The sequence below is a fragment of the Grus americana genome, chromosome 11 (assembly GCF_028858705.1).
Source record: "Grus americana isolate bGruAme1 chromosome 11, bGruAme1.mat, whole genome shotgun sequence".
Taxonomy (NCBI): Eukaryota; Metazoa; Chordata; class Aves; order Gruiformes; family Gruidae; genus Grus; species Grus americana.
Window position 1 is genome coordinate 24,243,296 of NC_072862.1, and position 19,399 is coordinate 24,262,694.

The window sequence follows — 19,399 nt, forward strand, 5'->3', positions numbered from 1 at the left end:
AGAACAGCATTTTGAGAGGTAGTGGTCAGGGACCAGAGGCAATGTGCTTTAAATAACACCATTAAAACTCAGCAACTTAACCCCAAGAAGCCAGGTCACAACTGCATACCCTGAGTATTTCTCATGGTACGTGGCGACTACTGCCAGAAAAAGCAGTGGTCGTACCAAGGAGGGAACGGAGGTGAACATTGGCTGTCGCTCCATTTAGCACTGCAGGAGAGCACACCATGCATTAGCATTTCTTCTCTGCACTGGCTGGGATAGCATTCGCCTGCTATCAAGGTAAAGCAAACACGCAGTACTGTAGTATCAGAAACTCCTGGTGATAGCGAGTACTGATAAAGTGAAAAAGCCACAAACTGTGCAATAAAGTTGAAAGACCCATAATATTTTAAGACGTTGCAAAGTGTAAAATGCAAATATAATTATGCTAAACCTTGCCTTTAGGAGATGGCTGGGGAATGGGAGGGGTGAGAGTAGAGGGAGGGGGAAAAAGTTTCACTGGAAGCACTTTCCAGTGTACCTCCACTATTGTTACACCAACAAAGGCCTTCTCAAATTTCACTACTCATAACCTCCAAACCAGCCAGAGTTTCGTGCTGTGACTGACTGCCTTCCAATTACCGTATGCTCCAGAGAACGCAACACTGATCTGCAAACATCTATTCCCAATGTCACGGCGGATTTTCACGGTGGAGGTCCGGGGTCCCGTGCTCAGGGGAACCGGGCTTGGTGCTCAATGGAGAGTTTGAAGGGGTTGGCACAGGACGAGAAAACCAGAGACCTGAGAGCTGGTGGTGGGTACGCTGCGTGGCTTGAGAGCTGCCACATCACGGAAAGAACTAGCCGAGGAGTTCAGTGACACTCCCTCATAATCTCTCTCTCTCCTTTCTTTCGCTTGTACCTTAGTCCACCTTATCTCAAATTCTCTGTTTCCACGTCTGAAAAATATATGAAGCTATTTTTTTTTAACTTAAAAGGAACTTTCAACGAGTTCAGAGAATTTGGAACAAGAGACATACTTTGCAAATGGTATCAATATTCATCATTATGCAGGAATCATAAACCAAGGTCTCTCAAGTGAAACACTCGTTTTCACATTAAAATTTGATAGCGCTGATAAAAATGAATTACCACAGTAGTTATTACTACTTTTAATCTGCCACACTATTTACTCCACTCAGACAAGTTAACGTCTACATAATCAATAGCTCAAATCTCTAACACAAGAAGTATTTATTAGTTAGGTTATACCAGCCACCTCTTTTAAATAGTTTCAAATTCTTCGAGTTTTCAGTATTTAGTAAATGAAAAATATTTTAAATGTTTAGAAAACAGCTCGAAGAAGAAAATTAATCTTACTCAAAAGCATTTTAGAAGTTTATAGCTTTAGTAGAAACTGGTGCACAGTCAGAGAGGAAACAAAGCCTTAAATCACACCATTGCTCCATTTACACTGTGCCCTTTCAATTCTCACATAGACCACTTGATCACACGCACTAACCAAAGTGGGACCATTCGCGCCAACACTACTGACAGCCGATAATCTTAACAAGATCCCTAAAACAAAAAAAGGTACAAACAATTTGCAAAAAAACCCCATACATTCATTATTACTGAGCTGGGTCGGTAGTAACAGGCAAGCTTCAGTGAGGAACATCCAGCGTCTGTTGAGCTGGACACTTTACAGACACTCAGGAAGACAAAGCTGTTGCCAAAGATCTCCCACAGAAGTTAGTTGTTCATTTCTCATTGAAAACCAGTGGGAAACACATGGATTTTAGGTAGCATTTCAGAGGGCAGCAGTCCCCACATCACCCCATCTCGCACAGCCTGTTTGAAAACAAGGCTGCCCCGAAACCAAACACATAGCAACCTGATTGGGGGCTTGGAGTATAAAACCCTTGGGATGCTTTGAAAAACCCAGCCACAAAGCCTGTCTTGAAAACACTGCAATGCAATCAATGCACAAGTGAAAAATCATTGCCTTGGATTCTGACTTCCCAAGTCCTTCCCTTCCAGTGTCCCAGCGTTTCAACAGCCTGCTTCCACTGCTACCGACCTAAGATGGTCTTCCGTGTTCTGGATCACGCTACAGAAGCTCATCCCACACAAGCCACAAGGACCATCACCACTCTCTTTGGATTCCATCCTTTTTATTGGTTTGAACGTAACATCCTCTCTTGCGTCTCTGAGACACTTCAAGACCAAATAAGCTTCAAAGTCCCAACCTCCTCGCACATTATCACCTCAGTCAATGTTTGGAGTGTGGGGGACATCCACAAGAACTCTGCAGGTGAGTATTTCCCACTGCATTAATACACCACAGTGGACTTCCTTAATGAAAGGGCCACCTAGTATCAACCCCCTGTCTTCCTTCCCCATCTCTGCGGAAGATACCTGACAGGGCTTGCATTGGCGCATTTGGAAAGAGGCAGAGCTCCTCCAGGAAGAAAGAGTCCTGGCTTCATTTTCAGCAGGAGTTTTAGACATACATTTAAATGCAAGGAGTTGCACCAAAGAGGACTGAACAATGGCAATTCCAGCTCCTGTCAAGAATAATTCAAGCCAGGACTACACAAGCCAGGCATGTTTTATCAAAGTCACAAGAACAAGCAAGCTTAGCCTCTACAGACTTCCATTAGATCACCACACTCTAGGTGCCATAACTCTGAAAACAGAAATAACTCTCTCACTGAAGACAACCACAGTCAACAAAACTACATATTCATGCATACGGTGGGATATGTAGAGCACCTATCCACAATCATCCAAAGCAAGGGCCCCAGCTTCTTCTAAAACTAAAGGAGAGAGGCTGCTAACACTGGTATTCCAGCTCCTACAGGCTCCCATCCCTGTGGGAGGACCCATCTCCAAGCTTAACATACTCAAGATTGGTACCCGAGTAGTTCCGGAGGTACCAGAAGTCAGACTGTCTGAATATCCCTGGATCCAAGGCAGATGGGGAACCTCAGCAGGTCTGCAACTCACCATAATCTTTCTTGGGTTGATCCAGCCTTTACCTACCCAAGAAGCAGGGCAGAGAACATCCATTTTTTAAAAATAAGGATTTATTTCTTCAAAAGAAGGAATTCATTTAAACTCAATTTCATTTTTATCATTTTTCTCTATCTTTATTAGGGTAAGGAGACATACAATATAAAGAACTGGCTTATAAATGAGCTAAATCAGGAACAAAACCAGCTTGCTTTTTTCAGGGTATGATTTTATAAACACAGCTCTGCTAGTTTGAGTATGAACTGTGTAACTAAAACATCCTAATAGCATTGTGAAAACTAGCCTTCCATTAAAAATAAACTTCTAAAGAATGCAAGAATACTTCTATCAATGTATTTGTCACCATATATATTCCATTTACATTCTCCATAGATCTCCACTTGGACAACAAAACCAACCCTGGTCATTAACAACTGCCAGTAGTCTCTTCCACTCTTTGGTGCTGCTGCATATATCAGGCGTTGCAAGAAGCTGTTAGTCCCAGATTCTTTTAAATTGTAGAGCCATTTTCCTTTGTGTTAAAATTCCCTAAAGCTCGCAAGGGAACTAAGGTAGAGTATATCCCTTTAACATAGTTTAACCACTCAATATTTGGAATGGAAAATGTGACTTAGGTACTGAGGTTTAAAAAACAGCTACGACGTATGCAGCCAATTTTCTAAACATGAATCTCATAAGGTTTTAGGGGTTGGTTGGGGATTTTTTGCCTTTTTTTTTTTTTGCATGAGAATGTAGGGCTTACAAGGGACAGCCAGCTAAATGCAACAGACCATTATGGCTCAGAGGTTTCCAATTTGCAACTAGAAATGGTTTACATTATAAGTACTAACAGCTCCAAAAGGTATTTAAAAAGGAGAGAGTGGAGAAAAACTTGGCATTTCATAAGCGCCTAAATATGGATTGGCAGGAAATAAATTTGATCTATGCAGTTAATAATAGTCTTACCAAAATAAGTGTTTAACAGAACTGGTTTTATGTGGTTTTAGGAGAACTAAAAATATATTTACGCAGCTTAGTACTGTATTTACTCAAACGTGCAATCTCTGAGCACTGCCGGCCGTGCGGGGACAAGGCTCCCCTCGGTGCCTGCAGACAACCACCACGTCTGCGAGAGAAGCCCCGCGGCGCAGCTCCCGCAGCCAACGCTTCACCTCCGCCGAGGCGGAGGACCAGGGCAGCGGCATTTGCCAGCCCGGCTGAAGGGCTCGGGCCTAACGAGGGCTGGGTTGGACCCCACTGACAATGGGTTTGCCTTAGAAACACGGCAGTCCGCTCCATGGAGGGAGGAGGGGAAAAAAATTAATTTAAAAAAAAAAAAAGTTAGGCGTCGCCCCGGATCTGTTCAGGCTGCTCCGCTCCAGGCCAGGCCCCCCCCCCGCCCCGCGAGGCTGCCCGACCCCCGCGGCGCCGCCACCCGCTGCTCCGGGCCGTGCCCGGCTCCCCGCTGAGGGGCGAGGGCGGGCGGAGCGCGCAGAGCCCTGGCGCCGGGCACAGCCGCCGGCAGCGCCGCCGGGACCGTGCGGGGCAGTGCCCGGGCGGGCCGCGCTGCCCCCCCCCCCCCGGCCCTCGCACACCTGGAGCGGGTCCGGCCCAGGGACCGGCCTCCCTCCGCACCCGCCGGAGAGACCCCGCGGACCCCACCCCGCCGAGACCCCCGCCCGCCCCGCTGCGCTCCGCTCCCCCGCCCGGGCTCCCCGCGGCCCCTGACCGCCCCAGCCTCCGCTGAGGAGAAAACTTGGAGGGCGAGCGCGGAGCTCGCACGGAAACCTCTCCCCGGGGGCGCGGAGGGGGGCAGCGGGCAGCAGACGTGCCGCCGGCGGTGCGGCTCCCCGGGAGGGCAGCGGGGCCCGGCCCAGCCTCTGGTGCGGCAAGCGCAGCCTTACCCTCCGGCTCCATCTGCTCCCGCCACCGCACTCCGGCGCTCAGCGAGCTGCTGCGAGTCGGGCCGGGCTGAGCGGTTACAAAGGCGGCCGCCGAGCGAGGGGGGTGGGTTTCCTCTCCCTCCCACTGCAGCTGCATCGCGCCATGAGGCGCCGCGAGCGGGACAAGGCGCCCCCAAAGGCGGCGGAGGCGGGAGCTGCTCCCGCCGCCACTCGGCCCCGCGCTGCCCGCCCCGGCTCAGCCCGGCCCAGGCGGCCAGCGGGGAGCCGCCGGCAGGGACCGCGCCGGCTGCCGGGGAACCAGGTGCTGCTCCCGGCGCGGAGGCGGCGGCGGGGGAGGAGAGCTCCCGCCCGAGCTGGCACTTCGTTACGACGGGGGGGGGGGCCCGCTGCAGGCCGCGGTGGTGGGGAGGGGAAGACCCCCCCCCCCCCGTCCCTTGCCTCCTTCCCGCCCGGCCCGCCGAGCGGCTCCGGGGGAGGGGGGGTAACGTCCCCCACTGGCGTGGCCCCCAGAGGCAGCGCTGCGAGGGGCTCCCGCCGCGCCGGGGACGTCCCGTGCTGCCGGGGGCCGCGTCCCGCTCCCCTCTTGCGAAGCGGGTGGGCTCCGGCGCAGGCCCGAGGAAGGGGCACAGGCCCCTCGCACAGAGGGTTCTCCCTCTTTCGTTGGTCAAGAAATAGGCGGCGTCCCCAGGGCAAAGCCCAAAATCACGTCAAAAGCAACAGAAAGGGAGGCTTCAAAAGGCCGCGGGCTGCTACACCAGCTGCTGCCTTCGGAGCCAGAAGCCCCTGGGTGCCGCTGCTGGAGGCGGCTGTAGGGCGCGTGGCGAGGCCCGGCTGAGACCACGCGTCCCAGGGCCACGGATGGCTCCCCAGGCTGGCGTCCTGTCCCTCACGTACGTGTCAGAGAGCGATCCAGATACGAGGCCTGTTGTTTGCTTCCCCTCGGACAACCCACCTCTCCCTGCCTCCCAGACAGCCGCCATCAGGTCCTTCAGGGCTTCTCGAAGAGTCAGACCAGGAGGTGCCCCCCGACTCACTGCTCCGTGCCTCGGACTTGCCAGGAGCGATCACAGCCGAGCCGAAGGGTGATGCTCTCCTTCGCAGATGGCAGGCCGTCAACGTGGCACGGCGAAGTGCTCCTTCCGCAGAGGGTGTGCTGCAGCCAGGGTGAAACCCTGCCTTTCCAGGTGAGCTACGTGTTTAAGGAGAGCTCTTCAGCTCCTCATCGCAAGGACTAAATAATACTGAGCAAAACAATTGTGTTAAGCTTCAAAGTGTATATCAAGCAGTCTATCTCCGAAGGAACGAAACCGTGTAAAACTGTCTTCACAAAGGCATCTACCTTCAGGAAAAAATGCAAACCAGTAAATTCAAAAGTTAACTACGCTGGGCTTTAGTCTATTTTTTATTACCCAGTAATCGGTCATTGCTCCTTATCTTTCCCCTGAAATGTCTGGCTTTGATGTAGGCCCCATTATGGAAATACGCTTTGGGGTAACTTCAGTAGTGTGGTGGAATGGAAGACTATTTTTGTAATGAAATTCATAAAATGGATTTCTTTGGACTAATTATTCCAGAACAAAAGGAGTAGCTGTTCTAGACTAACTCTGTGAATAGGGTCTAGTTACACCAGAGTAAGAAAGCAGATTTATCAGTAATGAGCAAACCTGGATTTCCTGATGTCACTTTTGAAATGCTACCTGTTACTTTCAAAGTCCTACCTCAAAGCATTAATATACACGTACAAGTTTAACATACAACTAATGATTTCAGCAATTAGACTCCCCACATTTATCGCTGCACGAAATAGTTATAGCTCCCTGAAATTAGTCCTGTCCTTTAGGACAACGAGGCAGGTCATCTCTGAAGTCCTTTCACCAGAGCAGATCTGAGCTGACCAGCCACTGCTCCCTGGTTTTCAGATACAGCGGGTGTTCAGCAGCAGAAACAAACTTTCAACATTGTTGAAAATTACCCAGGTTCTTTGCTCTCAAGAAAGCAAGGTCCATGCTATAAAGTATAAAGCTGAGACAAACGACTTTATTTTAAGCATTTAAGCATATTTGATAAAGCGCCAGAACACCAAATAACCAGCGATCTTTAAAAGGATCATTTTATTTCCTGTCCAATTCTTTCCCCACCCTAGCCAGTATTTTGGTTTGATTTGGGTTTTTTTCTAGAGAATTGGAGTATTTTTCATTGTAGCTGCTCTCAACTCTTACAGTCTGGGCATTTGCAGTATTTAATTTGTATCTCTGACCAGAATCAGTTGAGTAATTCTGGAGGGAGTTTACAATTTAAGCAAACATTAAATTGCAGCCATTACTTTTGGCTAGCTAGGATTCTAACAAAGGGCCAGTATAAATTTCTTCACATCTAAGAATAACCCATTTCTTCAACCAAGGTAAGTAATTTGGAGTCAGAGAGCAGTTTCAGTAGATAAGCAACAAAGAAAAGAAGGGCTCTTTTTTGCATCTCTGCTGGGGATTTGAAGGAGTAAAATCTACTGAGAAGCTAGGCTGACGCTACCAGCAAAAAAGCAAACCAGTACAGATTTGGTTTTAGAACAGGAAGGTGTCTGCTGGGATGCTTCCTCTGAATATTGTAACTTTTTTCCCCCTGAACTGAGAGCCACCCAATCCTTTAAAAGCATGAGGAACAAAACCTGGGATGGTACTTGGCGGCACGGTTTATGACTCCTGAGGAAAAGCCTAGGGCTCAACCTTTTATTGAGTTGCAGGCTGTAGATCCGTATCCAGCTCTGTCAAGCCCTTTCCTCCTAACCTGACTATCTCAGGCACCCAAGCTGTTTCCCTTCAGTGTCGCACGAGGGAAGCCATAATAGGAACAAGTCCACCTTGTCAACATTTCTGTCACTTCTGCTGTTCTCAGGCTTAATCTCAAAGAAGTCAAAGCTTCTATTAAATAGACTAGGAACTGATTGGCAATCTTCTGCATTGAACTGCATCTGGCTGAGCATCTTAAGGTCTTAGTTTTATTAAATCTTATTTGCAAATGCAAATTGCACTTTGTACCCGGTACCATATACTTCTTTCCTTTAAGCTTCGAAGCATTGGGCAATGTCCATTGAATGAGGTCTTTATCGTGGGATATTTTTTATTGTTTTCAAACCCTTGATGTCTAATGCACACGTATGCAAGGGTAGAAAAGGGTCAATAAATGCAGTGTAAGCAGTTAGTAAAGTTCATACAAATACTCATTCTTTCTCCCCCCAAAAAGAAAAAGTTACCTGTCATATTGCATTAAAGTTCTTTTACAAGAGCGCTCTCAACACAAATTAATTCTCCCTCATGGTAGGCTTTGCAGTTAAATAAAGATTACCATTGCATGTCCAGGAAAGATAAATCTAAAGAGGGTAAAAATAACCTCTTATAGATTTAATGAGACATTGGAGACCAAGACGCTCAGGCTCTGCAAATACATGGGTTTTGTCGGACATGCTTTTCATGAAAGAGATGCATGTTGTGTTCTCTTCCGGATGATGTAATCCTCAGGGTGACCCTCATGTGCTTTTGCCATCATATGACACTCTACTGAATATACAAAGTTCCTTTGTGTACAGAGCCCTTATTTATAACTCTCAAAATTATGATCAGAGCTTTTTTCCTTTCTGAAGAGACTACTTTTCATTTGAAGATGAAGATTTGAAGATTACTGGTAACATGTCTTTTGAGTATTTATGCAATCTCATTTTTGTGAATCTGAGTCTTTTCAATTGCAGAGAAAGAGGTACTGCTTTATTTCTCATTCACATGAGATTAAACCAGGAATTGCAATAAAAAAATTAAAATTCATGGCAGCACTGAAACTGATTCTGTTGCTTTCACTTTAAATTTGCAAAAAAGTGGGAAAAAATGATTCATCAAAGGTAGCTTTCAAGGGGAAATATTTTTAAGCTGAAACCCTGCTGAGGTAGGGTTTGGTTTTTTTTTTAATGATACCTTAGGCAAAAGCAAGTTTATTCCATATTCACTGATGCCAGTTACCAGAGCAGCCAGGAATCCAGAGGAAAAAAACCGCATAACAACAGAGAGACAAAAATAAGGAACTGCAGATGAAAGTAAAGCAGTTCTCCATTCAGGACACAAGTCCTATGGCAGCTTTTATGCTCTGGCCTAAGATTTTTATAGCAGAGTGGAACAGTCTGTATTTTATCCCTGCTTCATTAAGGAGTTGAACTTAAATATTTACTAGGGCTTGTGCTCTGAATCAATGTTAATTCTCCTTAACACTGAGGCCTTTCAAATCCTGGATTTTCTAATTTCACTAGTATTCTTTATACACCAGTTTAACAGCTTTTTCATATAAATTGATTCAGATCTTCTTAAGGTAATACACATCAAAGTTGTTATCTGCACTCTCTGAAAGCAGAAGTAGGTTCATATCACAGATAATGATCACAGCATGTCACCTCCTGCCAGAGCCTGATCTTCACAATAAAAAATGTTCTTCTTGGAGTCCCCAAGGAGGGCAGCAGAGCCATTCTTCATCTTTTAAATGCTGGGCTGGGGAAAAAAATAATCCTATTGCCCTTACTTGACAAATAGCAACGAGCTGCAAGGGTGGTGGATCCACTTGCTTTCTTCTGCGTCCGGTGTAAAATGAGGGCAGTACCCTAGATCATTAGGGGACGACTCCTGTCTTGACCAGGAAAGCTACACGGCATTAGTGCGTGACCATCCCCGGTCACAGGAGAGGAGGATCAGACTGAGGAGGTGTTACTGACCTCTGGAGCTAAAAGCCAACCTGTGTGGCAGCCAGCAGACTCTTGCTCTCTCAGTGAGTGTCCCTCTGTTTGCTAGCCGCAACCAGAATACCAAGGCTAAACTTACAACAGAACACAGTAGTGTTACAGAAACCTCTGTGCATATATTAGATTCTGTTTACTGCGGGTTTGCGTTTATATTTTTAGATTACTGAAAGCTGTAGACTTGTCAGACATGTATATTCATGTGCAGAATTGGGGATGAACTCAGTGACCCAGAAGGTCCTTTCAACCCCCATGTTCATAATTTATTTTGTGTCACATTATAAAGTAAATGAGGAGTTATAGCTTGTCACCACTCGATTAAACATTTCCAAACAACACTGACTTTCATACTACCCTCAAAAACAAGATACGCTTTATGAACTGAATCATCTGACATGGCACAGATGCATTGAAGATGATAATTTTCCAAAAGCAATGTCTTTCAGGAACATAAACTCCATTGTTCAAAAGGAGAAGGGCAGAGGTACCTAAATGCTCTTAGCATTGAGCAGGATTTAGGTTAAGCCTTTTCAGAAATTATTAGTTACTTATTTAAATAATCTAAAGGGCCTGGCAGATTTTAACCCAAAGTTTTCAGTAACCTAAAATCAGCCAAAATGAGATTCTGTCAGTTTGTTACTTTGATTAGAGAGGTACTAAAACTGGAACCTCTGTCAAACACGAGAGGGAAATACAGTTTTTCTGGGAACCATTAGATGAGAAATTTATTCCAGCTTTGGCCTAAAAGAGGCTGGAAATGTTGACTTTTAAGACATGCCACAATGGTCAGACAATAAGGTTTAGCTTTTAAACAGGAAGAGAGAATTATAGCACTTGATTTTTGTCATCCTGGTCACTGTTAAGCTGGGTTCAGAAACAAACACGGACTTATTTTGAATTTTGATAAAGGCATTTTCATCTCTTTTTTTATGTTACTCTAAAATACATCACATCAATTACATAATTATTCCATGATTTATGGGTGACCCTGCAAATCAGTTGAAGCCAAAATATTTAGTAGAACTTCCTTACTGTGAAAAAAAAAATTCACCAAAATGGTTAGTACAATGTCTATGTAATCTATTACTAAATCATCCAGAATACAAACATATATCCTTTAAAAATAGTTTCTCTTTCTGAGACTGCTAAAAGGTTCTCATACAATAACATTCTTGAATGATCATTTATAAAAGTTTCAAACCAGCCATTGTCCATTGCTCTTCTCACAGACCTAGTCTATGTGTTATCAGAATCTTGATGAATGCAATAGTGTCAAGAATTACCCACAACTTACTCCTGCAGCCCTCAAAGCTGCCCTTACAACCACATCTTAATACGGTGATAATTACAGATCTGCCCAGCTCCTGACGTGGCTTAGCTAAGTCATAAAGCAGAGAGAAAGGTCTGCATAGAGCTCCTGCCATGCAATGATGTGCCTATTTTCTGTCACGCGGAAGATCTTGTGCTGCATCTGTCCCCAGGAGAGCAGGTGAGTAAACCTGATTTATTAAAGCACAGGCAATTTGCATTTCCTGTCTTGCAGAAGTCAGATAGCCAGCCCTCTCATGGAATTTATTGGGTAGGCTGAATCGGCATAACAATCTTATGGGACCTCGTCAAAAACAGTTTTTAAAATCTAATCTAATTTATATACTTGCATAAAGCCTGAACTTCCTTGGAAGTCAGAATCCGTGAGTGGATTTTTAGCCTGAGGACTTTTATTGTCTAGATCTTTATTTACTGAATTATAAATTTTTACCTGTGCATACATTTCTGGATATACTTAATAGATAAGAGATGTTAGACTATGTGTTTTTCTTTATACCTATATTTTCTTAGATGTCACTGTAATGAGAATAGGCAGGCTTTAAACAGCGTGGTCTTAACTAGGCTTAAATACACCAGCTATTCTACCACATGACTTTACTCGTGAGGGAAAAAATACAATTGAAAATGAACTACAGACTCAAGAGTGGAGTTTCTTTATATCTCTGAGAAAAATCAAGTCTTTCCTGGGGCACTATTAGCCTTTAATTGTTGATTAATTAATCGAATTATTTACTACTTTTGATGTAGCAGGTCCATCTCCTGTTGAGAAATGACACCAAGTTTAGCAGGTGTGCCACTGGAATTAGTTACTGTAGTTTCTGTATTAGCACTAGGCAGCAAAACTTCATGATCTAATGAAACTAGGCTTGTCATTTTGGTACTTAGAATTCAGTTACCTAGACCTCAATTTGCTCAATGTTGTTTTTCTTCCCATTATTATGAATAACTGAGTAACCTATCTCAGACTTTTCTCCACCAGTGTCCAGAAAAGAGCAAAACATATCTGTGTGTAAATCCTTTCTGCAAAAGAGATGAAGACTCCACCTCTGTGAAGACTGAACCATTAAAAAAGGAAGAGGTGGCGGTGTTAGTGCAAGCCATTAAATTTACGTCCTTTCTGTGTATTTATCAAATTCCCTTGAAACATTATCTGGCCAATTTTTGCTAACATCTCTATGGACATCCAGATCTTACCATGATTCAGTAGCAAAGTTCCAATCTCTTTTTCTTGCCTTCATACCTTAATGCTCCCCACGGAAGTCTAGGTTTTCATTCAGTCTTATCACAGAGACAGGCTGTTTGGCACTGGGCGTTGTTTTTTACCAGATGGTAAAAGCATCTATAGCATTATTTCACTTTTGTGAAGAGCGATAGTAACCAAAAAGGTACACCATGTGTTCCATGTCCAGTGCAGAAGAGAGCAATCAGCTAGACACATCTTTCTTCAGAACCTTTCAGACTAGTTGATCATGCTGAGAGCAGACACTGGATTTTCCTGCAGTCATTGAAAAAGGGAAAAAAAGATCCGTAAGGAAATTGCCATTAAAGGCATAAGAAGTCAGACACACAACCAAAACACCAAAGCATATCACATTCCATAAGCAAAGCTATCCTGCCTCTGAGTGATTCAGTGCACGGCAGAGCCCTGAGCTGACACATACACCTTTCCCAGTATGTACGTTGAAGCAAGCTAGGACAGAAACAGCAAGAAGCGACCAACGAGGAGACGAGAGATGCAGGAATTCACCATCACTCCTTAACAGAAAGTAGCTCGGGGGTGGCTGGAAGCCCAATGTACTTATCCCATCAGCTCTAAATCTTTTCCTGATCAGTTGCAATGCAAGAGCAGATTCCTGGTTCTCTGACTCCTAAAAATAGCGTGATATCCCAAACAGTGATGGCATGACAAGGAAGAGAGCCAAAGCACAACACAGCTTCTATAAAATTCCCTGTTTAAGTTTCTTCTGTCTGCCATGCATGTGTGGCCGTGCTACCCATTAGATAATGAGATTTAGGATTTATTTCAACAGTTTTAGCTTTGTTCCTCTCTGTACAAAGAGACTTGACGTCTGCTGCAAGACCCTCTGCAGTGCTTGCCTAGCTTCTTACCTTTCACAAAGACCCTGCACAAATGGGTAAAGCCGGTAAGTGATGAGCTGGAAGTACACAGAAGTACTCACTTACTTGCAACCACCTCCCCCAGAGCTGGCCACTGTCTGCTGTACTCACCCGGGATCTTGGCCATGCTGCTTTGAAATGGTGCTCTCAAACTCTGGACAAGGTCGGGGCAAGCGGAAGATGCGGACTGTGCTCTTGCTGGTTGCCAACCACTCTACCAAGCCTGTTGACCTAACGTGCAGCCGGAAACACAGCTTTTGCTGGCCCACAACCCATTCCTACTAGACATTAAAATTAACAGGCTGGGCAGGTTCCTGGTCACGGCAGGTCCAGCGCGAGCCCAGAATAGTTGATTACGTGGCGTACCGACAAATGGCACTGACTCAAGAACCAAGCCGAGTTGCCAGAGACATCAAAAAAAAAAAAAAATTTCTTTGCGCTTGTGGTTCCATTTATTGTCTGTCACGTGATTCTTAGGGTAATCAGTCACAGCAATGGCAACCATTCTTAAAGCTTTATGTTCCAAACCTGCCGAGCTAGCAGCTTGTCAGCAGAGCAAGAAATACATTCAAGATGAGCTGTGAACAGCCGTGGGGAACACTGGCAAAGCTGAACAGAGATGGAAGCAGGGCCGCCGGGGGGGGGGGGGGCGGTGAGCGGCAGAAGAATTCTTGAGACAAAAGTCCAATCTTCTAGCATGGAAGAAATGTGACGACGTTTGCTGTGCCCGCGGGTCCCGTTGGCTCAGCAGCCGGAGCCCTGCGCCGCCATCTCGCGTGTGCTGGGCAGAACTGCTCCACGCGGAACCGTCCGGCAGCGGCCAGCGCTGACACCATGCGTTGGAGCACTACGAGCCCACCCCTTCTACGTGGTTTTTTTTTTACCATTTCGTTATGAATGGACGTACATCATATGGAGCTGCGAACTGGATCCAAAGCTTTTGAAAGTGCTCATTGCAGGAACGTAACCTTAACCTGGAATTAAAGAGTTAACGAGGGTGAAACAACCCTTTACAGGACTGCCAAAAGCCAGAGAGAAGGAAAGAATTACCAGGGCATCCAGTCTTTTCCCAGCGAGCTTCAGTGAACTTATTCATGGTTTTAGCATTTCAAAATATTTTAATGTTCTATAGGCAAGATCTCAAAACCAGCCACTGGCACTAAATTGAAGGATTGGCATTTGGGCTTCTATAGTTTTTTGTTGGTTTTTGGGGTTTTTTTTCTGTATCCTGATACCTGGAAAAGAGTTCTTGGAAAGACAGGAACAAGATTTATCTCCCATTCTGGATTCTCTTCCCTTATTTTAAACTATAGTCAATCTTATTTCACAGAGCTGAGATTAAAGAGAGCGAGCTGTTCCAGACAGCAGTTCTGTAATTAACAGAGCATGAGGGGGCTGAACTGGAAATTTGGCGCTTTCAGCACAAATGCCACGTAGAAGAAAAAAAAACCCCGTTCAGATCTTCAGTGGTGGCCAGACTTGTAAAGAATACAATTTAATAGGCACCTTCATATTGGCCAGATCCTCCAGCCGTGCTGCATTAAGTGAGCTGCTAGTACAAATTTTAACTCATCTGTCCAAATTTATGCCTTGATTTGCTGGGCACTAGGAATAAAACCCACAGCCAGTAAGGTCAAAGAACAAGCATTCCTGTCAAGTCTTCAGCGGGCAGGTGTCCTGCCTCTTGCCTCCCCTCTAGCCTCTTGAAGCTCACTTGGAAAAATTTTCTTCACACTACTTAAACCAGTTTTAGACTGTCCAGTATAAAATGAGAATAGTTTTGTTTTGATTCAGGAGCCCTAGCAGTCTGTAATTGCACAAACCCTGCAACCTTTTTTTGTAAACCACCACAGCAGACTTACAACAGCATCCGCACTTACACGTTTTAGCTGTGTGCACCGAACGCAGGCTAACGGAGGGACTTGTAGTGAGGATGTTGCAGAGATGCAGGCTCTAAATGAATAAGGTAGAGCTGGGCACTACATGGTTATCACGGTGATACCACAGCTGTGAATATTAAGCTCTAAAACACTTGGGGACCGACTGCCACGTTACCCAAACCCATCCTGCGCTGCCTGGCTTTCTTGCCTCTCCGCCAAATTGCCTGTTTCTTTCTATCCGTGACTTCCTGCACAATTTCCAGAGGGTGCTAAAGGTCACAGGTCCCCCAGCCCTCCCCAGACTGCGTCCATCGCTAGGATAAGGTATCACAGTGTTTGGGCTGTTTCAGCTTTGGAAGACGCTGACTTGGCTGGTAGCTTTCCATAGGCAGCTGGGGCAGCAAACTCAGCTCTCTAAATAAAACAACATAAAAACTAATTTAGTTAAAACCACGCCTAAAAGCAACCTAACCTGAGGCTAGTCGAGTGTAGCTGCTTACACTTGATATTGACATTCAGGTAAGTAGAGCTGTACTTAGATTGACTCAGATATTAATTAGAAGAAATATCTTGATATACTTTGATAGGAAATCATTCTAAGAACTGAAGCTTAAAGAAAGAAGATTGCTGCAACCCAGGAGCCTTGCATGAGACGTTCTGAAACTACACAAACGCATTCAAATATGCCAGGGAACATATTCCTCTCCCACAGATTCTCCTCATTTCCTTGCACTGTTCCTCCCTTCTGTAGTCTCATGTGCTTCTTCCTAGCCCCTGCTGGCTAATAAATGTGCTAGCCGATCCCTTTAAGATGGAGAAATGCACACTATGCAGTCTGTACTACCAGACTACACTAAATTGCCAGCTGCTTTTTTGGAATTGAGTTGTTCCTAGGCTTTATGCCAAACAATCCCTGCCCACGGCAGATCCAGCTGCTCCAAGTTGCTCAACAGTCCATCCTAATCCATTGCTGCCATTTTTTCCGTGCTGCCTCTTTCATATTCATAGAATCATAGAATCCCAGACCAGTTTGGGTGGGAAAGGACCCCACAGCCCATCCAGTGCCACCCCCTGCCATGGGCAGGGACACCCTCCACTAGCCCAGGTTGCCCAAAGCCCCATCCAACCTGGCCTTGAACACTGCCAGGGAGCCAGGGGCAGCCACAGCTTCTCTGGGCAACCTGTGCCAGGGCCTCAGCACCCTCACAGGGAAGAATTTCTGCCTCAGATCTCATCTCTATCTCCCCTCCTTCAGCTTCAGGCCATTCCCCCTTGTCCTGTCACTCCCTGCCCTTGTCACCAGCCCCTCTCCAGCTTTCCTGGAGCCCCTGCAGGGACTGGAAGGGGCTCTAAGGTCTCCCTGGAGCCTTCTCTTCTCCAGGCTGAACCACCCCAACTCTCTCCGCCTGTCTCCATAGCAGAGGTGCTCCAGCCCTCAGATCATCTCCGTGGCCTCCTCTGGACTTGCTCCAACAGCTCCATGTCCTTCTTGCCCAGGGACCCCAGAGCTGGACGCAGTACTGCAGGGGGGGTCTCACCAGAGCAGAATAGAGGGGCAGAATCCCCTCCCTCGACCTGCTGGTCACACTGCTGGTGATGCAGCCCAGGACACGATTGGCTTTCTGGGCTGCAAGCGCACACTGCCCGCCAACCCCCCAAGTCCTTCTCCTCGGGGCTGCTTTCAATCCATTCTCCACCCAGCCTGTAGCTGTGCTTGGGATTGCGCCGACCCACGTGCAGGACCTTGCCCTTGGCCTTGTTGAACTTCATGCGGTTCACACGGGCCCACCTCTCCAGCCTGTCCAGGTCCCTCTGGATGGCATCCCTTCCCTCCAGCATGTCGACCCACCACACAGCTTGGTGTCATCGGCAAACTTGCTGAGGGTGCACTTGATCCCACTGTCCATGTTGCTGACAAAGATGTTAAACAGTGCCAGTCCCAATACCGACCCCTGAGGAACACCACTCATCACTGGTCTCCGCTTGGACATTGAGCCGTTGACCACAACTCTTTGAGTGCGACCATCCAGCCAATTCCTTATCCACCAAGCGGTCCTTTTGTTGAATCCATGTCTCTCCAATTTAGAGATAAGGGTGTCATGTGGGACAGTGTCAAATGCTTTGCGCAAGTCCAGGTAGATGGCATCAGCTACCCTTCCCTTACCCACCGGTGCTGTAACTCCATTGTAGAAGGCCACCAAATTTGTCAGGCATGATTTGTGCTTGGTGAAGCCGTGTTGGCTGTCACCAATCACCTTTTTGTTTTGTTTTTTTGTTTTTTTTTTTTTTTTTAAATCTGCCTCATGCTTACACCCTTTCCTGCCCCTCCCTCATTTCTCCTCCTGCCACTTCCCCTTCTCTTCACCCTTACAGAAACACATCGGTTTTTCTACAAATAGGTATTTGGGATTAGACCAGCTGCTTTTCCTAGCCTTTTTCTGCCTCCATGAAGGTAACATCCCTTATGAAACAGAACACTGGTGAAAGCTGACCTTCAGGGGAATGGGAAAAGCAGCAATGACAATTTTGCCTCCTACAAGTGACACAGAGATGGAAGAAGATATATTTGTTGCCCCTTTGCTTGCAGATGTTCTGTCAGGTTTCTCAATGGAGTCCTGAGCTCCATAGATACGAAGCAGCAGCAAAAGGGACGGTATCACTTTGCACCTCTGGGAAGAGCCATCCAGATGAGAATGAAGAGTCTAACCCCAGTCAGGAAAGGACTCAGGAAAGCTCATGATTAATATGCAAAGGGGAGGAGAAAAAGGCATGTATTCTTACCATACTTTCCACCGCCCAACCAGCTTCTGCAACTAGCTTAGAAAGGCAGAACACGAGCATCATCTTTAGCTCTCAGCCCCTCTCTGGGCTGGAATTCCAGTTCTGCTGTGGACTGTTGATAACTTACGGGGGTTGTGAACGAAGAGCCCAACTGCCTGTTTTACTGAGTCGATGAAAGATACTTTAGCCTCTGCATAACAGCTCTTAGAAGAAATGTTCTCAGCTATTCCACACCCTCATTGTTCCAATTAAAGGCTGACCAAGCTTTTAGCAAATATTTTTTTCACAGAAAGTAAACATTCAATCATGAAAGATTGTTATTTCAAGAAAACACAATACCCAGGCTTTCATCCATGTTGCACAAAGGAAAAAAGGGAAAAGCCAAAGATGCAACCTTTTTCTCTTCCCCTGCCATTCTAGTATTGTACCTAACAGCAGGAACTTGAGAAAACCACAAACCCTACAAACCACTCTCGGTGATGCAAAGTCAGGCATGCAGTTTCACTGGCAGCCTACAGGAAGGTGCAAGTCAGAGACATCGAGAAGGCGCCGCCGTCTCTGATGAATTGCCAGCAGCGTAACAGAAGGTGCCAGCCGCAGTGAAGTGCCCTGTAAAACAGCCAACGTGTCTTACAGAGTAAGATGGCTTTGCTTCTGCAACTAAAAAACAAATTACATGGTGCCTGAAAATCAGATTCATTCTTGTTCCAGCTGGTTCCTAAAGTAATGTCAGCAAAGACCCAAGCTGACGCCCAAGGGCTGCTCAGCAGCTTGCACAAACCCAACAGCAGGACAAGAACCTGCAAGAGAAAAGCAGCGCTCATGGTCGCAGCAAGGTCTGAAGGCGTCACACCTGAAGGCCAAGGACTACCTAACCAGGGAGAACAGACGGAGGGCAGGGAGCCTGGCCTGGCACTTGACAGCAGTGGCACAGTGTGGTCGGTTTTCTTTTGACCCAGCTCTTTGAGCATGGTGAGATGTGCCACTTCATCTCCAGCTCACTTGGGTAGCTGCTTCATCCTCCAGCATGACAACATCTTCAGGTACGCCGAGAGAATCACACACTATTCCGAATCTGCTCCGTTATCTGATTTGTTATTCAGATTAAAGCATCTGGAGTCAGGGAAGAGTAAACACCAGCTTTTACCCCAGCAGAGGCGAAGCACAGCAAACCGCTGGCACGTCAGGCTGCAGTGGTGAGTAACTATCGGTGCTGCACCAACTAGCAGTACCTGCAGCTAAAACCATGCAGGTGGCTCTGCCAGCAGGTGCTGCGTGTTGGCTGTCCTGGTCACGTTGGAGCTTCCTGTTTGACTCGAGTATTTGCACTAACAAAAAAAAAAACTTGGCACCCTAAGCATGAAAAGCATGCGCATGCCGGCTGTAGCCGATAGCTGGGAACTCTGTCCTTATGGAGAAAGACAAAACTACAAGGAACTTGCTTTTACAAACTGAATCTTATTTTTGAGAGCTGTTGCTAAATAACCACATGACTACCAGGTAAAAAGAATACTTTCCGCATCCTAGTAAGGCACAAGTTCAGACTATTCTTTAGATCCAGGTAGGATCGCGCTTCAAAAACCTCCTCCCAAAGCTGCCAGCAGCAGAGGCTCAACAGTCTT

General features: G+C 46.3%; 1 protein-coding gene across 3 annotated transcripts in view; it reads right to left on the reverse strand.

The window, feature by feature from the left end:
• Positions 1-5,961, reverse strand: part of FGD3 (FYVE, RhoGEF and PH domain containing 3) — a 111,238-nt gene extending 105,277 nt beyond the window's left edge. The window contains exon 1 of one of the 3 annotated variants that reach the window (XM_054837789.1): positions 5,854-5,961. In XM_054837789.1, the coding sequence (XP_054693764.1) occupies positions 5,854-5,881 (28 nt within the window). In that variant the 5' untranslated portion in view covers positions 5,882-5,961. Of the gene's footprint in view, positions 1-4,901; positions 5,212-5,853 lie in introns of those variants that run through there. The other 2 variants (XM_054837787.1, XM_054837788.1) reach the window with 2 other exon arrangements.
• Positions 5,962-19,399: the final 13,438 nt, after the last annotated feature.